General features: G+C 44.8%; 1 protein-coding gene across 2 annotated transcripts in view; it reads right to left on the bottom strand.

Annotated features, from left to right (window-relative positions):
- Nucleotides 1-23,966, bottom strand: part of TM6SF2 (transmembrane 6 superfamily member 2) — a 109,736-nt gene that overhangs the window by 72,496 nt on the left and 13,274 nt on the right. Inside the window, exon 2 of one of the 2 annotated variants that reach the window (XM_073592481.1) lies at nt 7,443-7,551. The exons of the other annotated variant lie outside the window; for it this stretch is intronic. Within the exon in view, the coding sequence (XP_073448582.1) occupies nt 7,443-7,474 (32 nt within the window). The 5' untranslated portion in view covers nt 7,475-7,551. The remainder of the gene's footprint in view (nt 1-7,442; nt 7,552-23,966) is intronic. 2 annotated transcript variants of the gene reach the window in all.

Genomic DNA, 23,966 nt, shown 5'->3' with positions numbered 1-23,966 from the left:
GAAGGTTTTAAGGAACCTAAGACAAAAACAGAACTATCAGCTGAGAGGCTAGAGGTAGCTTGAATGAGGCACAAACCATCTCTGTAAGCGATTTGTACCAGCAATCTCTGATTGTGAGGCTGAAAAAAGGTTCAACTCCAATTGTCTCATCCGCAGAGAAGTAATCGGTTTGCCTTTCTTCCTGATCACCTGAGGGTAACCCTTCATCCTCTACCCACTGTTCCCTTAATAAGGGATCTAAGGTGGGGGAGGGGGATCTAACACACTTCCTATCCTTGGATAGTGGATGCGGTTAAAGTCGATAATTTCCCTGCTAGGCCCTGCAGGGCGGAGGAAAAACGCATTTTCAATCATGTATACAGGGGCTGAATGTTTTCTCCTCTTAGAGTCTGACGGTGGAGGCAGCTGCCCCAGGCGCAGGGGAAGGAGTCCGTTTAAATAAAAGTTTATACCTTCTTTTGGACAAAAGAGTACCTTTCCTGCTAGAAATCATTTGGATGTATTTGACCAAATCTTCCCCAATGAAAAGGGAAACTAGTCAGAAGCCTTTTTGCAAGATGCTTCGGCTGACCAATTTTTTAACCACAAGGTCCTACGCATGTGTTTCAGCACAAGCGCAAGGCGGGACGCTTGGTGGATAGAGTCTTTTATGGCGTCTATGGCAAAACATAGTGCCTTTGGTAGGAGGATTTTAACAAAAAATTACAACTACCTATCTGTTGGATCCTTAAGCATTTGTGCATCTTTATTGATGCTGGAAATCGCATCTACTGCTGGTACTTTCCATCCTTTGAAATTTTCCTCCATGATAGAGAACTGAGAAACTCTTTGGAGGGGAAAAAATGCTTATCCGGATGATCGCATTCAGCATAAACAAGCCCTTCTAGAAATGCATGAAAAAGGCTGTAAAGGTTTTTTTTTTTTTTTAAAAACCCAGGGAAGGGACCGAACTTTCAGCTGACTCTGTTAGGAGTAGCATAAAAAGTGGAATGAACCATCTCTGTAAGAGTTTGTACCATCAATCTGTCAGATTGCGAGGTTGCATAAGGCTCAACTGTTGTTTCCACCGCAGAGGAAAATTTGGCTTGTTTTTCCCCGTGATCCTCTGAGGGTAACACCTCATCCTGTGCCCACTGTTACCTTGGAAAAAGGGGTTTGAGGTGGGGGAGGGGGATCTAGCACGCTTCCTATCCTCTTGGATGGAGGATGCGATTAAAGCCACTAATCTTCCTTCTAAGCCCTGCAGGGCAGAGGAAAATGCATCTTCAGTCACGTATACAGGGGCTGAAGTGTGAGACGCAGTTGCACCACCAGTTGTTTCCAATGACTCACCCTGGCTTGCCATGTCAGATATCTCCGGAGAGGATGACAGTGTGGAGGCATGACTGGAGTTCCCAGCGCCTAGGAGTGGAATACTTGGTACCTTTGTGGTAGCTCTGGGAGTCATAGTGCTAAGCACAAAGCAGAGGCACTTTAAGAAAAAAAATTATGGTATTTACTGAACAATAGTTTTAGCAAAAAACAATGTCACCATAAGGATTAGCCCTTTGATGCTGCATAATATTTCCTGTACTGGAAATGCCTGCTTACACACCTCTACATGCCCAGTGCTCCTGTGTTCCCTAGTGTGACAGACTTCTGTCTTCAGCATATGAACTGAGTGCGTCTGTGTTAAGCCTCAGGTGAGAACTTGATTAGGCATCCTCAGCGTCTTCCGCCATAGTGTATGTGCCATGTGCTCCACGTGGACGTGACTTCCGCTCACGGCGCCGCCTATCTGTGAGCCACGCCCCCCTCCTTGTTTTTAAAATAACACTAGTCCGCGCGTGCAGACGGCATTTGGGTCTGCAGATGCAGACCCGAAGGGGAGGAGGCGGTGCCGGCCGCGATGGACGCCAGACTTTTAGAGTCTGCAATGCTATACAGGGGCTGAATGCCTGTCCAGGCTCAACAAGGGCAAGTCTGATAATACAAACAGTGGAAGCTGTTACCACACCTCTCCAGAAGGGGAAGGGTAGGGGAATTTATGTCAGCAGTGTTTGGCTCTCAGTTTTTAAGGAAGACTTTACTTTATACAAAAAAATGTAAATGGCTGTTTTTGTATGTTCATAAGCTACTGCTGAACCCCCTTTAGATCCCTCAGAAGAGGAACACCATCTGTTCAATTAAGAACCCCCCTCTGGCTGCTGGGACCACACCTGCTGCTATAGCTGGACACAGAGCTGCTGAAAAAGGCATCGTACAAGTTAAGGGCAATAGAGACATTTTTAAAGGCATACAGATATATATATATATATACACACACACACACACACACATATATATATATATATATATATATATATATATATATATATATATATATATATATATATATATATATATATACACACACACACACACACACACACACACATTATATATATATTTTCATAAAAAAGCATAGGTGGACTTTTTACAGTTCCTAGACTTCTCCCCTTACCTTATCCTCGCTGCAGGATACTGCTATAATAGCAGATCCAAACCTCACCTATCACAACGGGCAGTGTAGTTAAACCTTCAAAGACCGGGTCCCTTTTAATAGGGGTTCCACTTCTTTGGACCTGTACAGCACCCCTCAGGACAACTTTAGGTAATGTAGCAAGACCAAAAAAGAGTCCTGGTTCCTAGGGTCCAGCCCTCAAAGAGAAGCGTTACAGGCAAAACCTTGTTTTTCTTGTGCGAGGCCCGGGTACCATCCTGTGGCCGCAGTAGCGTGGATGGATCCTGTTGTGGAGGTTTTTTAAAACCAGCATGGATCCCTCCTTGAGCTCCTCAGAGCACATCTTCACTCGTGACCAACACCTTAGACACTGGCGAAAAAACTGATGTGCTCCTGGAAGGAGGAGGGGTTATATAGGGAGTGAATTTCCTTGATTGGTTATACCAGTGTCAACACCTGAAGGTGGCCCGTAACCCATTAAGTAATTACTTAAGGCTCTGTGTCCCATGATGTACAATAAAGAAAAGGGTATGCCACGTCTACCAGAACACTGGCTTCGTGGCTGGTCAAAACTATTCGGAGAGCTTATCTAACGAAAGGCTTAGATCCACCAGTGGATGTAAAGGCCCATTCTACAAGAAGCTTGGTGGCCTCGTGGGCAGAATTCAAGGGGTTATCCCCAGAAGTAATATGTAGCGCTGCAACCTGGTCTACGTTCTTGACCCACGGAGGCTTTGACTACAGTGGCATTTGGTCGTTCAGTGTTATCCAGATTGAGTGTTTAAATAAATACTACAGCATGACCCTCCCTTGTGATTTGTGGCATGCTACATCTCATACGTGTATGCTGTCATGCTTGTGTCAGGAAAACTGAAAATTGTATACTTACCTGCCGGTAATTCTCCTTTCCTGACGCTTAAGCATGACAGCATACAGGTCCCTCCCTAAAGGGCTTCGCATTGAGTATAGTTATGAGAATGCCGCCTGGTGGGAGGTGACTCATTTATATACTATAACCAGTCCTGTGATTGGACGGAGCTGACAAAGAACTGCCGTATCCCTGACCTGATTTAGTTCATCAGCTCATAAAAAAACTAAAAATTTAGCAGCCTGAATAGGATTTCTGCGCATAGATTATTTGAGGAATACAGACAGAGATAAACATTTTTACTGAAATTAAAAAACATTCTTTATAATAAAGAACAGTTGGCAACCCTTAGGTATCAACATTCTGAGTAATAAAGGCTGCACTGGGGCCCCATATTCATATTCGCCTTTGGCCCTGTACTTTGTTAAGCTGGTCCTGTGGAGAATCAGATGTCAGATTAAATTTATAGCTAGAATGCTAATGCCTGTATTCATAAATTCCACCTATTTGTACAAGTTATACTGCAGGTAGCGGGTAAATGGATGGTAAGAATTGAACATGATCTGGAATCCACCTGAAACATATGTGAATAACAATTTATGTATAATTGGCTCTGACTAAAACCTATCTTTACAGCTACTATATAATATAATTTTTCTCTATATGCGAGTTATTAGAAACTTGCTGCTGGGAAACCATCCCTTTACCAGGAACCTGTACTTTAGATCAGTACATCATATCTCTAAATGTTTTATTCAAGAGACCTCATGCCACTGTTCAAAAATACTAAATGAGCCACTTACTAATGCTTGACTTAAAGTTGAAATTCTATTTTTAAGGACACCTGTCATGAGAGAAATACGGAGGCTTCCACTGTTCCTTCTGCTAGCTGCCTGGCTGCTGTTATGCTAATGCTCTGGTTTCAATATCTTCACAATTTCTGGCCTGGGGACATCTTTTCAAACAATGAAGTGCAATATCAGACATGAACATGTTCCAAAATGACTTCGTTCTCCTCAATTCATCTGAGTAACTGACCTGCTTACTACAAAGTCAGCTGGAGCTTCACCTCTCTTAGGGTACCTGGGACTGCTGTAGGGGATACTCAAAATTCTGAGCACTTCCTGGTTCAGACTTTCAGTACACTGGGGGCACTGGCCTCTCTTTTCCTGGTCTGCATGGACTGGAGGCAGAGGAGGAAAAATGGTCCAATAAACTGCTGCCAAGAGAACGTGTCACTAAGACCCCTTTCACACTGAGGGGCTTTTCAGGCGCTTTGACGCTAAAAAAAGCACCTGAAAAGCTCACAAAAACCTATTTTCATTAAAAACAATTAATGCTTTCACACTGGGGCAGTGCATTGGCACTCTCCATTTCAATGAATGGAAAGCGCTTCAAAAGCGCCTGAAAAGCTCTTCAAAAGCACCTGAAAAGCTCTTCAAAAGTGCTCAATGTTTTACTGGCAGTTTACAAGCATCTCAGTGTGAAAGGGGCCTAATGCCCCATACACACGGTCGGATTTTCTGACGGAAAATGTTCGATGGGAGCTTTTTTTCGGAAATTCCGACCGTGTGTAGGCTCCATCAGACATTTTCCATCGGAATTTCTGACACACAAAATTTGAGATCTGGATCTCAAATTTTCCGACAACAAAACCCGTTCTCGTAAATTCCGATCGTGTGTACACAATTCCGACGCACAAAGTTCCACGCATGCTCAGAATCAAGTATGAGACTGAAGCGCTCAGTCTGGTAAAATTAGCGTTCGTAATGGAGATAGCACATTCGTCACGCTGGAATTTTGTAAATCTTTTAATGCAGCGCATTCTCTTCTTTCTTAGAATACTAGAATAATGAAGTTGTTTTGCTGCTTATATTCACAGAGTTCTGACAAACTGATTATTAAATTATTTCTCGTGAGCTCCTGAATATTTTATTTTTTGGTTTTCGTCAGATCTCCATAATAATGTATTTGATTTTGTTTTATAGTGTATTTTTTTTTAATCAAGATCTCCTTGTTTTGTTTTTTTTTAGTGCTCTCCACAACATTGTTTTTTTGTGTGTCAAGTTACCACAACACCATTATTATCTTGTATTTTTTTTAACCTCAAGGAGGTTGTTTGGTGTTGGTGTCCCTTGTTAATTTGACATTGTATTTTTTAAATGTACCTGCCTACTCACAAACAAACTGTCCTTTTTGAAGTAAAACACATAGGCAAGTATTTGTGAAAAAAAATAGCCATTATTATGGGTCATAAGAAAATAAAGAGGAAGGCAACGCTGGAAAAAGTGGTGAAATTGGCAAAGCCTTTGTACCCCAGGGCACACATCAAGTATTTCCAACCAAAATTGGTAGCCTGAGGAGTCCATATAATAGTGAGCACAATCCGGTCCAGGAGTCCAAGAGATCAGGAACAGCAGCAGATGACATATATGTCCCCAGGCTGAGGTCATACAACAGCCTGCCTCTTTTGTCAGACCAGACTGAACCCAGGCCATCACTTTCTTGTCTTACTTCCACTCTTCTTTACACGCTTGCTTCCAGGCTGTGGCTGTGGTGTTGGAGGTGTGGCAGGAGGTGGATGGTCCAACTCACACAGGTGTGTTTGGGTTGTGATTTGGCCCCTCAACCCCTTATTTAGTGTTGTATACATTATTTCCTCACAGATGAGGCTTTGGCCCTCCTCCATTTGCTGCATTTTGCTGGTAGTCATGCAGCCAAAGGCCTGAGGAGTGGGGGTGGCTCTGAGGGCCGCTTTAGCCTCCTGAATCAGCCCAAGTGCTGCCTCCTGAACATTACTCCCCTCCCTGAGCCTTTTGATTAGAAGGCAGAGGGGAAGGACCTGGGATTCTGTCAGGCTACTACTGGGCCCGGCCACCTCCTGGCTGCCACTTACCCCCGCCACCTCCTGGCTGCCCCATTCCACAACCTCCTCCTGGCTGAGACTTTCCTGTGTATGAAAAAGGGACATAGTTTTAGTTTTTGGTTCATCATTTACACACAATTTTCAGCTCATGACTGTTGCAAATTGAATGTTAACAAATAGAAAGCCCCAGCATTTTTCATTCTTGTCCCAAACATTTTTGGCCACTACTGTCTATTGATATGTAAAACAATTTATTAAATCTGCAATTAGTGATCAATAATAACATCTAGTTAACATCTTTAATTTTACGACCAGAAATATATTGAACAATGCTATACCTGGCTCAAGCTGGGTTCCTCCACTACTTCCTGGCTGGAAGGCCCAGGTTGGATGTCGGAAGCCTCAGCTGGGGTGGAAGGAAGCCTTGAAGGAAGGGTTGAGAGGGATTGCTTAACTTCAGTCTGGTCTGACAGAAACCGTCTCTCATAGTACCACAGCCTTGGGACATAAATGTCATCTGCTGCAGCTCCTGATCTCATGGAATCCTGGACCTTATTGCGCTCCCTATTATAAGTGCTCCTCAGCCCACCAATTTTGGCTTTTAAATAGGGGATGGTTGCCGTGGGGATCACCGGCTTCACCAGCTCCAGCAGTTTCTCCAGCGCCATCTGCCTCTTTTGTTTATGATTATAATGCGGATGTTTCACCTGCCACAGACAGGGCAGCTCCCTGTACTTTTCTATGAATGGGGGGGAGTTGTGATCATTGAAGCCATCCATTTTCTCTGCAAGACACAACACAAGACAAACCGTAATGTCAGGCTAAACTCTTCTAATCTTGTCCCAATATAGGCCTCAATCTAAAAAGCAGTATAGGCCACGGACGCACCAAGTTAAAATTGTACCTTTGTTAGAACGATCGGCGCTTCCGCTACTCCTTCCTCCACTCACAGATCGTACGTATGACGCATGCATGTTACACTTTATATACACTGCGCATGTGTGAAATTCCGCCCGCCCCAGACGTTCTTTCTAGTCTATTCCCCGCCCCATTCTGCACAGTGGGAGAGCACATGGCGAAGAAAGAGCAAGTACATGCAGACAGCAGGAGCAACGATGAAAGCCCGGAGCCACGAACGGAGGAGATTTAAGGCCTCAAATATGTCCTTTGTAGAGATGGTGGACATCTTGAAGAGGGCCAACTATGATGGGAAGTATGGACCTTACCTGAATTCAAATGTGAGATAGGCCAAGATCATGCCTAAAGTTGTGGAGTCTTCACCAGAATTTTGGGGTACGACAATCCAAGGATCAACTGAGGAAACGCTGGTCAGACCTGAAATTGAGGGAGCACGATCAGTACAGAAGGATCAAGAGAGTGCTTAAAAAAAGTAAGTTGTTGTCATGTGTTCCTATTATTATTATTACTTGCATGCTGCTCCATGTGCTTTTCTTTACTGTTGTACAGTTTAAAATGTCAACTTTCAGGTTCGTGGGCACAGTAATCGTTCGTAGTAAACATCGTTTGTTCACCCACTAATACGATGCTTGGGGCAGATCCAGGTTAACTACATTTGTTCATGCCTATTTGTATTAAAAGAAGTTTAGTACATTGTTGTCTAGATTGGTTTGTAACTAGAATGAAATGTAAACTTGATTAAGTGTAAGGAGAGGACGCTCAGCAGCTGTTTACACATCTGGACGCAGGAGCACTAGTGTGGGACACCAGAACAAACTTTTTAGGGTGTCCCACACAGGTGCTCCAGTGGATACTAGGGGTGTCTCCATGTGTGAAAATTGTACAAAAAAGGTAAGTATTCCAGCTTTATAAAGGTAAGAAAATAATGTCTTCAGCTTGGAACTTTGCCCAAAAAGACAATTGTACGACACTTCCAAGCAATGTTTCATATTGCTATTTATGCCCTCAAATATCTGTGTGCTAATTAGGGATGAGCCAAATACCCCCCGGTTCGGTTCGCAGCATAACATGCAAACAGGCAAAAAAAGTCTATGGGACACCAACATGAATAATCAAAAGTGCTCATCTTAAAGGCTTATATGCAAGTTATTGTCATAAAAAGTGTTTGGGGACCTGGGTCCTGCCCCAGGAGATATGTATCAATGTAAAAAAAAGTTTTAAAAACGGCCGTTTTTTCGGGAGCAGTGATTTTAATAATGCTTAAAGTAAAAAAATAAAAGTGAAATATTCCTTTAAATTTCGTACCTGGGGGGTGTCTATAGTATGCCTGTAAAGTGGCGTATGTTTCCCATGTTTAGAACAGTCCGAGAGCAAAATGACATTTCTAAAGGAAAAAGTCTTTTGAAACTACTCGCGGCTATAATGACTTGTCGGTCCCGGCAATACAGATAAAAGAAGTCATCGAATAAAATGGCATGGGATCCCCCCAGTCCATTACCAGTCCCTTTGTGTCTGGTATGAATATTAAGGGGAACCCCGAACCAAAGTTTAAAAAAAAAATTGCGTGAGGGGTCCCCCCAAATTCCATGCCAGGCCCTTCAAGTCTGGTATGGTATGGATTTTAAGGGGAACCCCGCACCAAAATAAAAAAAAATGGCGTGGGGGTCCCCCAAAAATCCATACCACACTCTTATCCGAGCACACAACCTGGCAGGCCACATGCCCTCAACATGGGGAGGGTGCTTTGGGGTAGCCCCCCAAAGCACATTGTCCCCATGTTGATGGGGACAAGGGCCTCATCCCTACAACCCTTGCCCGGTGGTTGTGGGGGTCAGCGGGTGGGTGGCTTATCAGAATCTGGAAGCCCCCTTTAACAAGGGGATCCCCAGACCCCCAACCCCCCCGTGTGAAATGGTAACAGGGTACAGATGTACCCCTACCATTTCACAAAAAAAGTGTCAAAGTGGTAAAAATGACAAGACACGGCTTGGGACAAGTCCTTTATTAAAAAATAAAAATGTCCCACAAAGTCTTCTTCTTCTTCTCTTGCTCCGCTGACGGACCGAGAAAGAAAAAAAAAACGCGACCGACCCGCCTCCATGGGAGACTCCCGCTGTATGACGCGTCTTCGCTTTGACAGTTCTTTTATAACTGAGGGCGGGGCCACACCATGATGTTCCATGGAGGCGGGTCGGTCGCGTTTTTTTTTTTTTTCGGTCCGTTAGCGGAGCAAGAGAAGAAGACTTCGTGGGACATTTTTATTTTTTAATAAAAGGACTTGTCCCAAGCCGTGTCTTGTCATTTTTACCATTTTGACACTTTTTTGTAAAATGGTAGGGGACCCCACGCCATTTTTTTTTAAATTTTGGCACAGGGTTTCCCTTAAAATCCATACCAGACCCTTCAGGTCTGTTGTGGATTTTGAGGGGGACCCCCACGCCATTTTTTTAAAAATTTTGGCGTGGGGTTCCCCTTAATAACCTGAAGGGCCTGGTATGGAATTTGGGGGGACCCCCACGCAATTTTTTTTTTTTTAATTTTGGTTCAGGGTTTCCCTTAATATTCATACCAGACCCAAAGGGACTGGTAATAGACTGGGGGGATCCCATGCCGTTTTTTTCAATGACTTATTTTATCTTTATTGCCGGGACCGACAATTCATTATAGCCGCGAGTAGTTTTAATTGACTTTTTTTCCTTTAGAAATGTCATTTTGCTCTCGGACTGTTCCAAACACAGGAAACATGCGCCACTTTACAGGCATACTATAGACACCCACCAGGTACCAAATTTAAAGGAATATTTCACTTTTATTGTTTCACTTTAAGCATTATTAAAATCACTACTCCCAAAAAAATGGCCGTTTTTAAAACTTTTTTTGCAATGATACATGTCCCCCAGCAGGACCCAGGTTCCCAAACACTTTTTATGACAATACCATGCATATAAGCCTTTAAAATTAGCACTTTTGATTTCTCCCATAGACTTTTAAAGGGTGTTCTGTGACTTTCAAATTTGCCGCGAACACCCCAAATTGTTCACTATTCGGCAAACACCCGATGTTCGAGTCGAACTTACGTTCGACTCGAACATCGGGCTCATCCCTAGTGCTAAGAAAAACCCACACCAAAACCTGAGGATGTGGAGGAAGGAGAGGAAGGAGAGGTTTATGAAGAGGGCGAAATAGTGACCACAACAGGTGAGTGTCTGAGACCACAGCTTCAGGTAATAGATGTATGCCTGCATATTTATAATTCATGGTGTGTTTTTTTATTTTAGGTGATGTGGATGTTGTGGAAGAAGATTCCCATTTCACAAGTGCAAGTGCACACATCCTCTGGGGAGATGTTGTGCAATCGTGATTTACAAAAGATCAAGGAAGACATGAATGATATTGAAAAAAAAGACTCAAAAACATCATTGATGTTTTAGGCCAAATCTAAAATACACCTAAAGTCTTCATTATTTTGTGATTTTTCACCAATTTTTTAAGTATCTCGAAAGCCAAATTTTGAAGATGCACACAGTGTCAAATATGTGCTATCTGCCATCACAGTATATCAAGGTACGCGTTTTGTGGGTGCAATCCCTTCCTCGCAACTCAAGTAGATGAGATGAAGGGGTTGCACTTCCGAAACACGTCCATTGATCCCCCATGATGGGAGCTAGCACATGTTGACATTAGGCATGGGATCAGGAGGGAAATCCCCATTTTGACTCTCAATTTGTGTGCATCTTCAAAATTTGGCTTTCACAGGGGTGACATCACCCCATCTGATAAAGGCAAGATCAACCCAGTTTGGACATACTAATGTCTGATATTGCCTTCAATTTATCAAAGTTGAACTTTGCAAGTTCCTGAATTGTATATTGTTTTATGGTTTTAAACATGCCTGTTTACCACAAAAAAGGCTATTTTGTACTGTCAAACGCAAAAATGTTATTCCAAAAATATGTTGTTTTGTTCAAAAACCCTTTTCTTAACGCACATGTGAATGTAAAAATTGAGAAAATCAACAATGTGTGGCTTCTTCTTTCAATGCTCAATAGCAGTTTTGGTACTAAGTTGGTGTTTACAGTGACAATGGGGGCTAGTTGTCAATGGGGGTTAGGCAAATCCACTTTGCACTACAAGTGCACTTTCAGTGCAGTTTCAAGTGCACTTTTGCAGTGCAGTTTCAAGTGCACTTTTGCAGTGCACTTGGAGTGCGAAGTGGATTTTCCTTTAGTAAATAACTCCCACAGTGCTTTATAATTTGCCACAATCACGCCATTTTTGTGACTCCCAAAAATTCATTCATGGTGCTGAAAATGATGAATATTTTTATAATTAATGCATTACATACATTAACAACAAAAACAAGGTATGTGTGTAGCAGACCCACAACATAATCATTCGCTGAAGAAGAGATTGTCACCTCATGTATCAAATAAATTAAGTTTGCACTGTTGAAGAAAATGGCAAAAAAAATAGCACATTGGAGAACCTAGGAGACAGCTAAAAGAAACACAAAGCAGTAAATCAAAGGAAATATTTCATTTTCCCCCCAAAAAAATTATTTTTAAAATGTTTATAGATTCTGTGGCATATCAATGCCCCCCCCCCACCCGCAAAGTACTCTAGATATTTTTGGCGAACTTTGCAGGCGCTTTGGGGGGGCAAGCCAGGATGGCCAGCTTCAAGAGCCGTCAGGGTTGTTGTATCCGGTAATAAGCTGGCCTCAGTCCCAAATGAGGCCACGTAGTTTGCTGCATTTTTGTGCAAAAAGTTATGTAAAATGCAGCATGCAAGAATTATGTGATTGAGCTTATATTCCACCATATTGAGTGAGAAATAGGCAGAACCGGCTGGCCATTATTCCAAACGTATTCTCCACCACTCTTCTGGCTCTGGCTAGCCAGTAATTGAAAACCCTCTGGTCCGGGGTGAGGGTCCTCATAGGGAATGGCCGCATAAGATGGTCCCCCCAGCGCAAATGCTTCATCCGCGACGAAGACGAAAGGGAGTCCCGCCACATTGTCTTCCGGAGGTGGCAAGCCCAAGCTGCCATTCTGGAGCCGTCTGGGCGATGACTCCACCATCCGACATCTGACCATTTTTCCCCACGTCCACATACAGGAACTCGTAAGTCGCCGACACCACCGCCGACATCACAATACTATTAAACCCCTTGTAATTATAATCCCGAGTTGGGTAGTGGGACGATGTGGACGTGTTTACCATCTAGTGCCACTCCGAAGTTGGGAAAGTCCCACCGCTGGGAAAACTGGGAAGCCACAGTCTGCCATTCCTGTGGCGTTGAAGGAAACTGTGGAGTCAAACAATAATAAAAAAATGAGTACTTTTGCACATAACATTGCAAGCAGATTAGACACAAACATTTTTGGCCAACATCAGTATAACATTTATTTTAAGGAGTATTTAAAGACAAAAATATAAGGTCCACTTATCAGATCCCTCACCCCCTCTGATGGCCCATTGTAAACATTTCAGGGGGGGGGGGTGTTTTGGACAGGTAGCCATCTCCACTTTGAGAGCTGAATGCATAAATAATGTGTGTTTCTTCGGCCAGCCCCTCCTTACTTACACTATTGGCAGCCCGCTGAACATGTAAGAAGTGTCATAATACAAAAATATAAATACACACTGTACAAATTGAAGCACTTTTTTACATTCTGCAATTACCTATCAAGATAATAGGAGAAAAAACTTTAAGCAATACCATTTGAAAGTATTCAGGCAGGCACTTGCACTACATGCTTTGGTGAATTCATCCATAAATATGAACACAAAATAGGTAGGTATGGGTTTGGCAAAGTCAGCAGATAGAGGATTGGTATCGGTCGACTTAGCGGTTGGTGGGAGGGAGAGTTTCAAATGAGTTTGGGACCCCCAAAAAAGCCTCTGGCGCTCTGCATGAATTTAAAGACACAAATAAAATTTAAACACATTATATGGGGTGTTTAGGGTAAAGCACTACTATGGAGCTGACAAAATACATTGTTAAGTGACTAGGCTAGGTGGGTATGGGCCCAGGATAGCATGCTGGGGAGGTTAGTGAAGGCAAATATGCATGAAGGACAAAAAAGGAAGTTTAAAAAATTTGAGCATGCATGAGAATAAAGGGGACATTCACAGCATATTACAATCATGGTAATTATTGAATGATGAAAGAAATACATTAGCAAACATTAAATACATAGAATGTGATGTTAAAGGAGAAATCTTACCCTAATATAGTCCTTCTGCAGGACCTGAATGATGACAGAACAGGTCTCTGGAATAATGTCGAGAACTTGATGTCCTGCAGACTTCTCCCTGTCGCCAAGTACCACAACGTGGCGACTAGCCTCTGCTTGTGAGTGATGGCTTGCCGCATGCAGGTGTCCTGCTTCGTAATATAAGGGGACAGCAAAGCCAACAAATGGTGAAAAACGGGGTCCGTCATTCGGAGATATATCCTGAAATCATCAGGATTATTCTCATGGATCTACCGCAACAAAGGCATATGAGAGAATTGGTCATGCTGGAGCACCGAATTCTTGGTCCACAAACTCCTCCCCGCCCTGTTCATGGACTGGGCTTGGGTCAAAGTAATAAGATCCCCAACACCAAGCCCCTGCATAGCACGAACTCTACGAGGAGTACGTAACAGCAACATGGCTTCAAAACGGTCGGCTGGTCAGAACGAACTAACAGAACGCACTGAAAATCAGAAAGGCCTGAGAAGAGCGAGCTGAAAATCAGAAACGAGCGGACAAGAATGCACTGCAAAATCAAATACGTACTATAAAATACGCACTGAAAAACAAATGCGAACTGACTACAAGCACTGAAAACCAGATACGAACCCACAAGCACAAACTGAAGAGCAGTAACGATCTGAAAAGCACAAGGCTGAAAAGCGCGAATCCTCTCTCACCAAACTTCTACTAACACGAGATTAGCAGAAGGAGCCCAAAGGATGGCGCACTTGGTATTGAACTTCCCTTTTATAGTGCCGTCATACGTGTTGTACGTCACCTCGTTCTTGACGTTCAGAATTTCCGACAAGATTTGTGTGACCGTGTGTATGCACGACAAGTCAACATCCGTCGGAAAAAATTCATGGATTTTATTGTCGGAATGTGCGATTGTGTGTATGCGGCATTACAGTGTACTAGCACATGGGAGCTCATCAGATCCCTTGTAATATTAAGGCCCCTTTCATGCCAAAAAAGCGCCTGCAAAGCTCAGACCCCTTTCACACTGGGGGGTGGGCACTGTCGGCGGTAAATCGGTAAATTTTTAGCGGCGCTTTACCGTCGTTTTTGCGGGGGTTTTCGGTTTTAACCCCCGCTAGCGGCCAAAAAAGGCTTAAAATGACCTGCAAAGCCACTTTGCAGGCGCTTTGCCTGCAGTTCTGCAGCGGTGCCCATTCATTTCAATGGGCAGGAGCGGTGTATTCACCGCTCCTTCACCGCTCCAAAGATGCTGCTTGCAGGACTTTTTTAGCGTCCTGCCAGCGCACTGCTTCAGTGTGAAAGCCATCCGGCTTTCACACTGGAGAGACAGGAGCGGTTCTTTACAAGCGCTATTTTTAGTGCTGTAGCGCCTGTAAAGTGCCTCAGTGTGAAAGGGGTCTCACAAAAACCTATTTCCATTAAAATCAATGAATGATTTCACACTGGGGCAGTGCGCTGGCAGGGCGGTGAAAAAACGCCCCCTTTGAATTGAAAGTGCTTCAAAAGCACCTGAAAAACTCTTCAAAAGCGCCTAAAAAGCTCTTCAAAAGCGCTCAGTGTTTTCCAGGCAGTTTAGAAGCGCCTCAGTGTGAAAAGGGCCTAAGGGCTCATGCACCTGGGCGATTAGCATATTTCTACAGCGGGCATAGTTGCCAACATTGTAAAAAAAAAATGTGGGACACTTTTGTGGCTGTAGGCGGAGCTGTCCAATAATTAGGGGGCGGGGCATTCATCAGCAGGCGTGGCCTAGCAAAAATAGACAAGTGGGCGTGGCTTACGCGAAATTGTGGGCGTGGCTTAAATGGGCGTGGCTCTAGAGGGTGTGGTTAGAGTCTGAAATGAATGAGGGATGGAGAGGGGGAGAGAGGGGGAGAGAGGGGGAGAGAGAGGGAAATGACTGGACAGCAGCCCTAGATCCTACACAATAGAAATATGTGTATTCTAGAAAGTTTAACAATCAGCAGATAAAGATACTCCAAACACCTGGTGTTAGCACTTCAATCATCCCGGCACCATGGTTGTTATGGTGTCAGGATGATTGAAGCGCATTATTTCTATTATTATATTGTAATATAAAATTAAATCATTCAACTCACCATAATGCCGAATCAGTGGGATCCCTGAGCGTGTCACCAGCCACGTCGCCTGCCACCAGCCGTCCGTCCTTGCTTCAGATGTCCGAGCAGAGTCCGTCCTTGCATCAGATGTCCCCAGCGGAGACCCCCCTCACACCAGGAGTCCCCGGCGGAGCCCCCCCTCACACCAGGAGTCCCCGGCGGAGCCCCCCCTCACATCAGGAGTCCCCGGCGGAGCCCCCCCTCACATCAGGAGTCCCCGGCGGAGCCCCCCCCTCACATCAGGAGTCCCCGGCGGAGCCCCCCTCACATCAGGAGTCCCCGGCGGAGCCCCCCTCCCTCACATCAGGAGTCCCCGGCGGAGCCCCCCCCCTCACATCAGGAGTCCCCTGTGCCCCCCTCACATCAGGTGTCCCCAGTGCCCCCCCCTCACATCAGGTGTCCCCAGTGCCCCCCCCCCTCACATCAGGTGTCCCCAGTGCCCCCCCCTCACATCAGGTGTCCCCAGTGCCCCCCCCCACTCACATCAGGTGTCCCCAGTGCCCCCCCACTCACATCAGGAGTCCCCAGTGCCCCCCCACTCACATCAGGAGTCCCCAGTGCCCCCCCACTCACATCAGGTGTCCCCAGTGCCCCCCCCTCACATCAGGTGTCCCCAGTGCCCCCCCCCTCACATCAGGTGTCCCCAGTGCCCCCCCCTCACATCAGGTGTCCCCAGTGCCCCCCCTCACATCAGGTGTCCCCAGTGCCCCCCCCCACATCAGGTGTCCCCAGTGCCCCCCCCTCACATCAGGTGTCCCCAGTGCCCCCCCCTCACATCAGGTGTCCCCAGTGCCCCCCCTCACATCAGGTAACCCCAGTGCCCCCCCCTCACATCAGGTGTCCCCAGTGCCCCCCCCACTCACATCAGGTGTCCCCAGTGCCCCCCCCACTCACATCAGGTGTCCCCAGTGCCCCCCCCACTCACCTCAGGTGTCCCACAGCGGTGCGCGCGCTCCCCCCCACCTAGAACCCCCGCCCCTTTCCATATCAGACTGGCAGCGGGGCGGGGGGTAGGCGGGCCGAGGCGGAGCGGGGCGAGGCGGAGCGGGGCGGGCCGAGGCGGATCGGGGCAGGGGGTGGGCGGCGACGCAGAAGCTTCGTCTAGCCCCCCCCAGCCGTCTTCCTGAACTTCCACAAAATGGCGGCCGGCGGAGACAATGTCTCCGCCGGCCGCCGACCTCTAGCGGCGGCGGCGGATTAAAAAACGGGAACCGGATTTTTCGGGACATTTCCCGGGACACCACAAATCCGGGAATGAGGTCCAAGTCCCGGGAATGTCCCGGGAAATCCGGGACAGTTGGCAGCTATGAGCGGGCATGCCCGCATGCCCACTCAGCCACTGACAGGAAGCCTTTACTAAGGCTGGCTATACATTATTTTTCTGTACAATTTTCCTTCAGATTTACCAAAAGCATATAATATGAGATCAAACACAGGAACACTGATCCATGCCTTCCACTAGTCAAAGCACCTTCCCCACTACATTGAATCACAATTAAACCTTTGTTCGCCCCTATAGTCTATAGTACCGTGACAATGCATATTTTTTAGCACTGATTACCATAATAGGGTCATCGGACCCCAAAAAGTGTCAAAAATGGCAGTTCATATCCACCGCAATATTGCAGTCCCGCTATAAGTCGCTGATCACCGACATTACTAGTAAAAAAATAAATAAAAATATAGTTTTTAGACGCTATAACTTTTGCGCAAACCAATCACTATATGCTTATTGGGATTTTTTTTAACCAAAAATATGTAACAGAATACATATTGGCCTAAACTGATGAATAAATTTGATTTTTTACATTTTATTGGGTAAAATTGTCGCTCTTTTTTTGCTTATAGCACAAAAAATAAAAACCGCAGAGGTGATCAAATACCACCAAAAGAAAGCTCTATTTGTGGGAAAAAAAAGGACATCAATTTTATTTGGGTACAGTGTCGCATGACTGCGCAATTGTCAGTTAAAACAACGCAGTGCCGTATCGCAAAAAATGACCTGGTCGTGAAGGGGGTAAATCTTCCGGAGGTCAAGTGGTTAAAGTAGAACTAGGCAAAACTTTTCATTTTGAAAGAGTAAGGGAGGGTTATAATCCCTCTAATGCCCTGTACTACACGGTCAGACATTGATCGGACATTCCGACAACAAAATCCATGAATTTTTTCCAACGGATGTTGGCTCAAACTTGTCTTGCATACACACGGTCACACAAAGTTGTCGGAAAATCCGATCGTTCTGAACGCAGTTACGTAAAACACGTACGTCAGGACTATAAACGGGGCAGTAGCCAATAGCTTTCGTCTCTTAATTTATTCTGAGCATGCGTGGCACTTTGTGCGTCGGATTTGTCTACACACGATCGGAATTTAACCGATCGGATTTTGTTGTCGGAAAATTTTATACCCTGCTCTCAAACTTTGTGTGTCGGAAATTCCGACGGAAAAAGTCTGATGGAGCCCACACATGATCGGAATTTCCGACAACACAATCCGATCGCACTTTTTCCATCGGAAAATCTGACCGTGTGTACAGGGCATAAGATTTATTTTTGACATCTTTGCCCCATTCGGGAGATTTACCTTCACTTCCTTTCCCATAGCCAAAACAGGAAGTGAGAGGAAATCCCTGCAAATTAAGGGAATTCCTTGGGGACCCCCAGGTCACCAGAACTAGTGTCCTCATTGAAACATTTCCCTTCTATTACTTTTCTGGGGACAACCCAAAATTTGGGATTTTCTTTTACTTTCACCTTTAATGATAATGGTAAACAGGATAAATAGAGAGGGTGACTCTCCCTAACAGGAGTACAGACCGCAATAAAAACTGACATGTTCTAATCCATCTCCACTCCATCCAAAACTAAAAAAAAAAAAAAAAAAGTTTTGCCTTTAGTTATACTTCAGCCGCTTCCTGGCCCGCTCCTTCGCAACCAGCTATACACAGTGTGTTTCCCCCTTCGTGCTTAAGGGTAAAACAAATCCTAATGCCTAAGCCCAATTTTGCAACTTTTACATGTGATAGTAAAACCATACATATCATCACAACTACTTTGTGTATCCAGGTGGATTATACCTTTTTTTTTTTTTTCAGGAAAATTGGGCTTTCATTTGGTGGTAAATGGTAATGGATATCTCGAGGAATTAATCTTCAATTTTCCCAGCCCTAATATATATATATATATATATATATATATATATATATATATATGTGTGTGTGTGTGTGTGTGTGTGTGTGTGTGGCGTTTGGGGGTTCTAAGTAATTTTCTAGCAAAAAAAAATGATTTTAACTTGAAACAAACAAATGTCAGAAAAAGGTTTAGTGTTTAAGTGGTTAAACTTCCCTCGTTTACACACCAAAGTATATTCCTTTGATCTAAAGGACAAATTGTTACAATGTTTATACTTAAGTTCCATTGCTAAAGAATGCTGATTCTTTGCCGTTTTTTTTCCCTTTCTTTGGAAGGCTGTCGGCTTTAGCAGAGCAGAGAGAATTTTCTACATAGAAAGAATCGGGAAATACTTTTTTCAAGATCGCAACGGGAAAAAAATCATGATAATAATTCTTAACGATTAATCGTGCAGCTCTAGTATTCATGTAGGATAGGGACCTTAGATTGTAATTTCCTTGAGGACAGTGTAATGTGCTGGGTAAAGCCTTATGCACACAGGCAAAAAAGAAATGCAATTTTTGAAGGCAATTTTTCATTTTCTTTTCTTTTTATGCCTCTGAACGCAGCCAATGCATTCAGGCACATTATGGTGCATAGATTTGTACTTTAGAGCAGGGACATAAAAATGTACACAAATCTACATTCAGAGAGGTGTTTATTCACACACGTACAGGTATAAATGTGTATATATGGTACTATACATAGCAACAGAGCACATCTTACTAGTACTCCTGCCAGTAGCCCATGCTGTATTATACACAAAGAAATGGAGTAGATCTTATTAGTACGCCTGGGCAGTCCATACAGTATTATATTAAGCAATAGAGCAAATCTTACTAGTATGCCTGGCAGTAGCCCATACTGTACTATATGAGGCAGATCTTACTAGTACTCCTGACAGTAGTCCATAGTAAGACGATACAGAAGAACAAATTGCTGCTGTGCTCTGATGAAGAAGGGACGTGCCCTTCGAAACGCGTCAGCTAGTAGTGAAGCTTACATATTCCTCTAAGACCTTTGGTAGGCTTCGCTCATCATCCTCACCAAGCTGCTTGTTGTCGTTCGAGTCTATGACACCAGATTTTACTACTGCTTGTGAGTAATTCCTTTATAATTTTATTTCAATAAATGTTTTACAAAAGATAATGCACATGGCTGGTGCGCCCTTCTTTCTTTTTATTTCCTCAGTAGTCCATAGTACTCTTAGTACTTTATGGATTACTGGCATAAGTAAAGGTAAGATCTTCTCCATTGCTATGTAAAGTTCAGATCCTTTTGGTACTCCTGAGAGTAGCCCATATTGTACTATACATAGCAATGGAGTAGCTCTTACTAATACTCCCGACAGTAGCCCATACTGTATTATACAGTTGTGCTCATAAGTTTACATACCCTGGCAGAATTTATGATTTCTTGGCCATTTTTCAGACAATATGAATGATAACACAAAAACATTTCTTTCACTCATGGTTAGTGTTTGGCTGAAGCCCTTTATTATCAATCAACTTTTACTCTTTTTTAAATCATAATCACCACAGAAACTACCCAAATGACCCTGATAAAAAGTTTACATACCCCAGTTCTTAATACCATGTATTGCCTCCTTTAACATCAATGACAGCTTGAAGTCTTTTGTGGTATTTGTGGATGAGGCTCTTTATTTTCTCAGATGGTAAAGCTGCCCATTCCTCTTGGCAAAAAGCCTCCAGTTCCTGTAAATTCTTGGGCTGTCTTGCATGAACCTGCACATTTGAGATCTCCCCAGAGTGGCTCAATGATATTGAGGTCAGGAGATTGAGATGGTCACTCCAGAACCTTCACTTTATTCTGCTGTAGCCAATGACAGGTCGACTTGGCCTTGTGTTTTGGATCATTGTCATGTTGGAATGTCCAAATACGTCCCCTGCGCAGCTTCCTGGCTGATGAAGGCAAATGTTCCTCCAGTATTTTTTGATAACATACTGCATTCATCTTGCCATCAATTTTGACCAAATTTCCTGTGCCTTTGTAGCTCACACATCCCCAAAACATGAGCGATCCACCTCCGTGTTTCACAGTAGTAATAGTGTACCTTTTATCATAGGCCTTGTTGACTCCTCTACAAATGTAGTGTTAATTAGAGATGAGCCGAACACCCCCCCCCCCCCCCCCGGTTCGTTTCGCACCAGAACCTGCGAACGGACCAAAAATTCGTACGAACGTTAGAACCCCATTGACGTCTATGGGACTCGAACGTTCAAAATCAAAAGTGCTCATTTTAAAGGCTAATTTGCATGGTATTGTCCTAAAAAGGGTTTGGGGACCCGGGTCCTGCCCCAGGGGACATGTATCAACGGCCGTTTTTTCGGGAGCAGTGATTCTAATGATGCTTAAAGTTAAAAAAAAAAGTGAAATATTCCTTTAAATTTTGTACCTGGGGGGTGTCTATAGTATGCCTGTAAAGTGGCGCGTGTTTCCTGTGCTTAGAACAGTCCCTGCACAAAATGTCATTTTTAAAGGAAAAAAGTCATTTAAAACTGCTTGCGGCTTTAATGTAATGTCGGGTCCTGGCAATATGGATGAAAATCAGTGAGACAAACAGCATGGGTACCCCCCAGTCCATTACCAGGCCCTTTGGGTCTTGTATGGATATTAAGGGGAACCCCGCACCTAAATTAAAAAAAGGAAAGGCGTGGGGCCACCAGGCCCTATATACGCTGAACAGCAGTATACAGGCGGTGCAAACAAGACAGGGACTGTAGGTTTGTTGTTAAGTAGAATCTGTTTGTAATTTTGAACTGGTACATTTTTAACGTGTTTAGCTCCAGCCAAAAAATGTATTTTAAGCTTTTTGGAAACATAGGGAAGGGTTAGCACCCCTGTGACATTTGTTTTGCTGTCTGTGCTCCTCTTCAGAAGATTTCGCCTCACTTTTTGTCCCAATGACAAATGTTTTTTGAAAATTTGGGTTTTTTTATGAAACAAGGATTGGTGATAAAGCATCAGTGGAAAGGAGAAACGTTTTTCCCATATTAACTCTTACAGGAGAGAGTTTCCCTTCCTAGGGGTAGATTTCATCTCACTTCCTGTTGTCTCCTTCCGTTTGCAAGTAGGAGTCGTTTGTAAGTTGGATGTTTGAAAGTAGGGGCCTGCCCTATATACTTAGCAGAAATTTGGGCCTTAGGTGTTGTTGTGGCCACAACACTGTAAGCCCTCACAGGTCCCTGCTGTGAAATATTAGGTCAAGAATTGTAATTACATGCCCCTGTTGAACAGGGGCAGAAAAATTGGGCCTTTGGTGGTGGTGGTGCTAGTGCCACAACACTAAGTCCTCACTCGCTCTTGGTGGGCACAGAAACGGGCCATGCTGTGAAATATTAGATCAAGAATTGTAATTACATGCCCCTGTTGAACAGGGGCTGAAAAATTGGGCCTTAGGCACTGGTGCTGGTGTCACAACACTGCAACCCCTCACAGATACTCTAGTTGGAACGCAGAAACGAGCCCTGCTGCAAAGTATTGCATCAAAAATTGTAAAAAAAAAAAAAAAAAATTGGGCCTTAGGCACTGGTGGTGGCGCCCAGAACCAAAAATGTTCTTACAAGCTATCATTTTGATCATTGAGGAGGAAGAGGATAATTAATCAGGATTGTCACTCAGCATCAGCATAGGCAGTCTTTGAAGGGATCTGAGATTTCAAAAAAAATTATTCGGTTACATCAGCATCAGGTGCTTGGTAGCTGGTGGTGATCCAAGACTGATTCATTTTTATGAAGGTCAGTCGATCAACCAAGTCGGTGGACAGACGCACCCTGTGATCGGTTACAAAGCCTCCAGCAGCACTGAATGTGCGTTCCGAAAGAACGCTGGATGCAGGACAGGCCAGTAGCTCAATTGCATACTGTGCAAGCTCTGGCCAGTGATCCATCCTCAAGACCCAGTAACGCAGAGGATTTTCGGTGGGAAAGGTGTCCAAGTCAGATCTTGCCCCTAGGTATTTCTGCACCATGTAAAACAGACGCTGGCGATGGTTGCTGGAACCGATCATACCTTGGGGCTGCGGACCAAAAAATTGTCTGAACGCATCAGACGGCCACCTTCTCCACCTCTTCTTCTTTGACTGACCGAAGCCTCAGCAACACGTTGTCCAGAAACAGGAGTTTGTAACCTCCCAGTCTCTGGGAACGCAATGCACAGACCTTTCTGCAAGGCCTCCCGAAGATGTTTCATCCTCTGCTCCCTCTGCGATGGCAAGATAAGGTCCGCAACCTTACCCTTGTAACGTGGATCAAGGAGGGTTGCCAACCAGTATTGGTCCTTCTCCTTGATACCACGAATACGAGAATCCTTACGCAGGCTTTGCAGGATCAGGGAGGATATGCAGCGTAGGTTTGCTGAGGCATACGGTCCGGAGTCCTCTGGGTCACTAAGGACGACATGGTCCGCAGTCACCTCCTCCCAGCCACGTACAAGTCCATGTGTTTCTTGGGACTGATCCCTTAAAGACTGCTGCTGATGCTGAGTGCCAGGCTCCACCTCCATACTGACACAATCCTTCTCCTCGTCCTCTTCCTGTGTGATCGGCGGGCACGCAGGAACACTGTCTGGATAAAGGGGGCCTTGAGAGCTAAGGAAGTCCTCCTCTTCCTGCCTCTGTTCTGCCTCAAGTGCCCTGTCCATTATTCCACGCAGCGTGTGCTCCAACAGGTGGACAAGGGGGACAGTGTCACTGATGCATGCACTGTCACTGCTCACCATCCTCGTGGCCTCCTCAAATAGTGACAGGACAGTGCATGCATCCCTGATCATGGCCCACTGGCGTGGGAAAAAAAACCAAGCTCCCCTGACCCTGTCCTGGTGCCATAGTCGCACAGGTACTCATTGATGGCCCTCTGCTGCGTGTGCAGCCGCTGCAGCATGGCCAACGATGAGTTCCACCTGGTGGGCATGTCACAGATTAGGCGGTTCTTGGGCAGGTTAAACTCCTTTTGGAGGTCTGCCAGCTGAACACTGGCATTATATGACCACAGACTTTCCTGGCCTGCCTCAGGACATCCTGTAAGCCCGGGTACCTGCCCATGAACCGCTGCACCACCAAGTTAAGGACGTGAGCCAAACAGGGCACATGGGTCATTTGTCCCTGTCGGAGGGAGGTTGGTGCCATTGTCGCAAACCACCATTCCTGCCTTAAGTTGGTGTGGCGTCAACCACCTCTGAACCTGCCCCTGCAGAGCTGACAGAACCTCTGCCCCAGTGTGGCTCCTGTCCCCCAAGCACACCAGCTCAAGCACCGCATGGCATCTTTTGGCCTGCATACTTGAACGGCTACGGAGCACCGC

This window comes from Aquarana catesbeiana, linkage group LG01 (genome assembly GCF_042186555.1).
Source record: "Aquarana catesbeiana isolate 2022-GZ linkage group LG01, ASM4218655v1, whole genome shotgun sequence".
NCBI lineage: Eukaryota > Metazoa > Chordata > Amphibia > Anura > Ranidae > Aquarana > Aquarana catesbeiana.
This window is presented reverse-complemented; position numbering and strand designations above follow the sequence as displayed.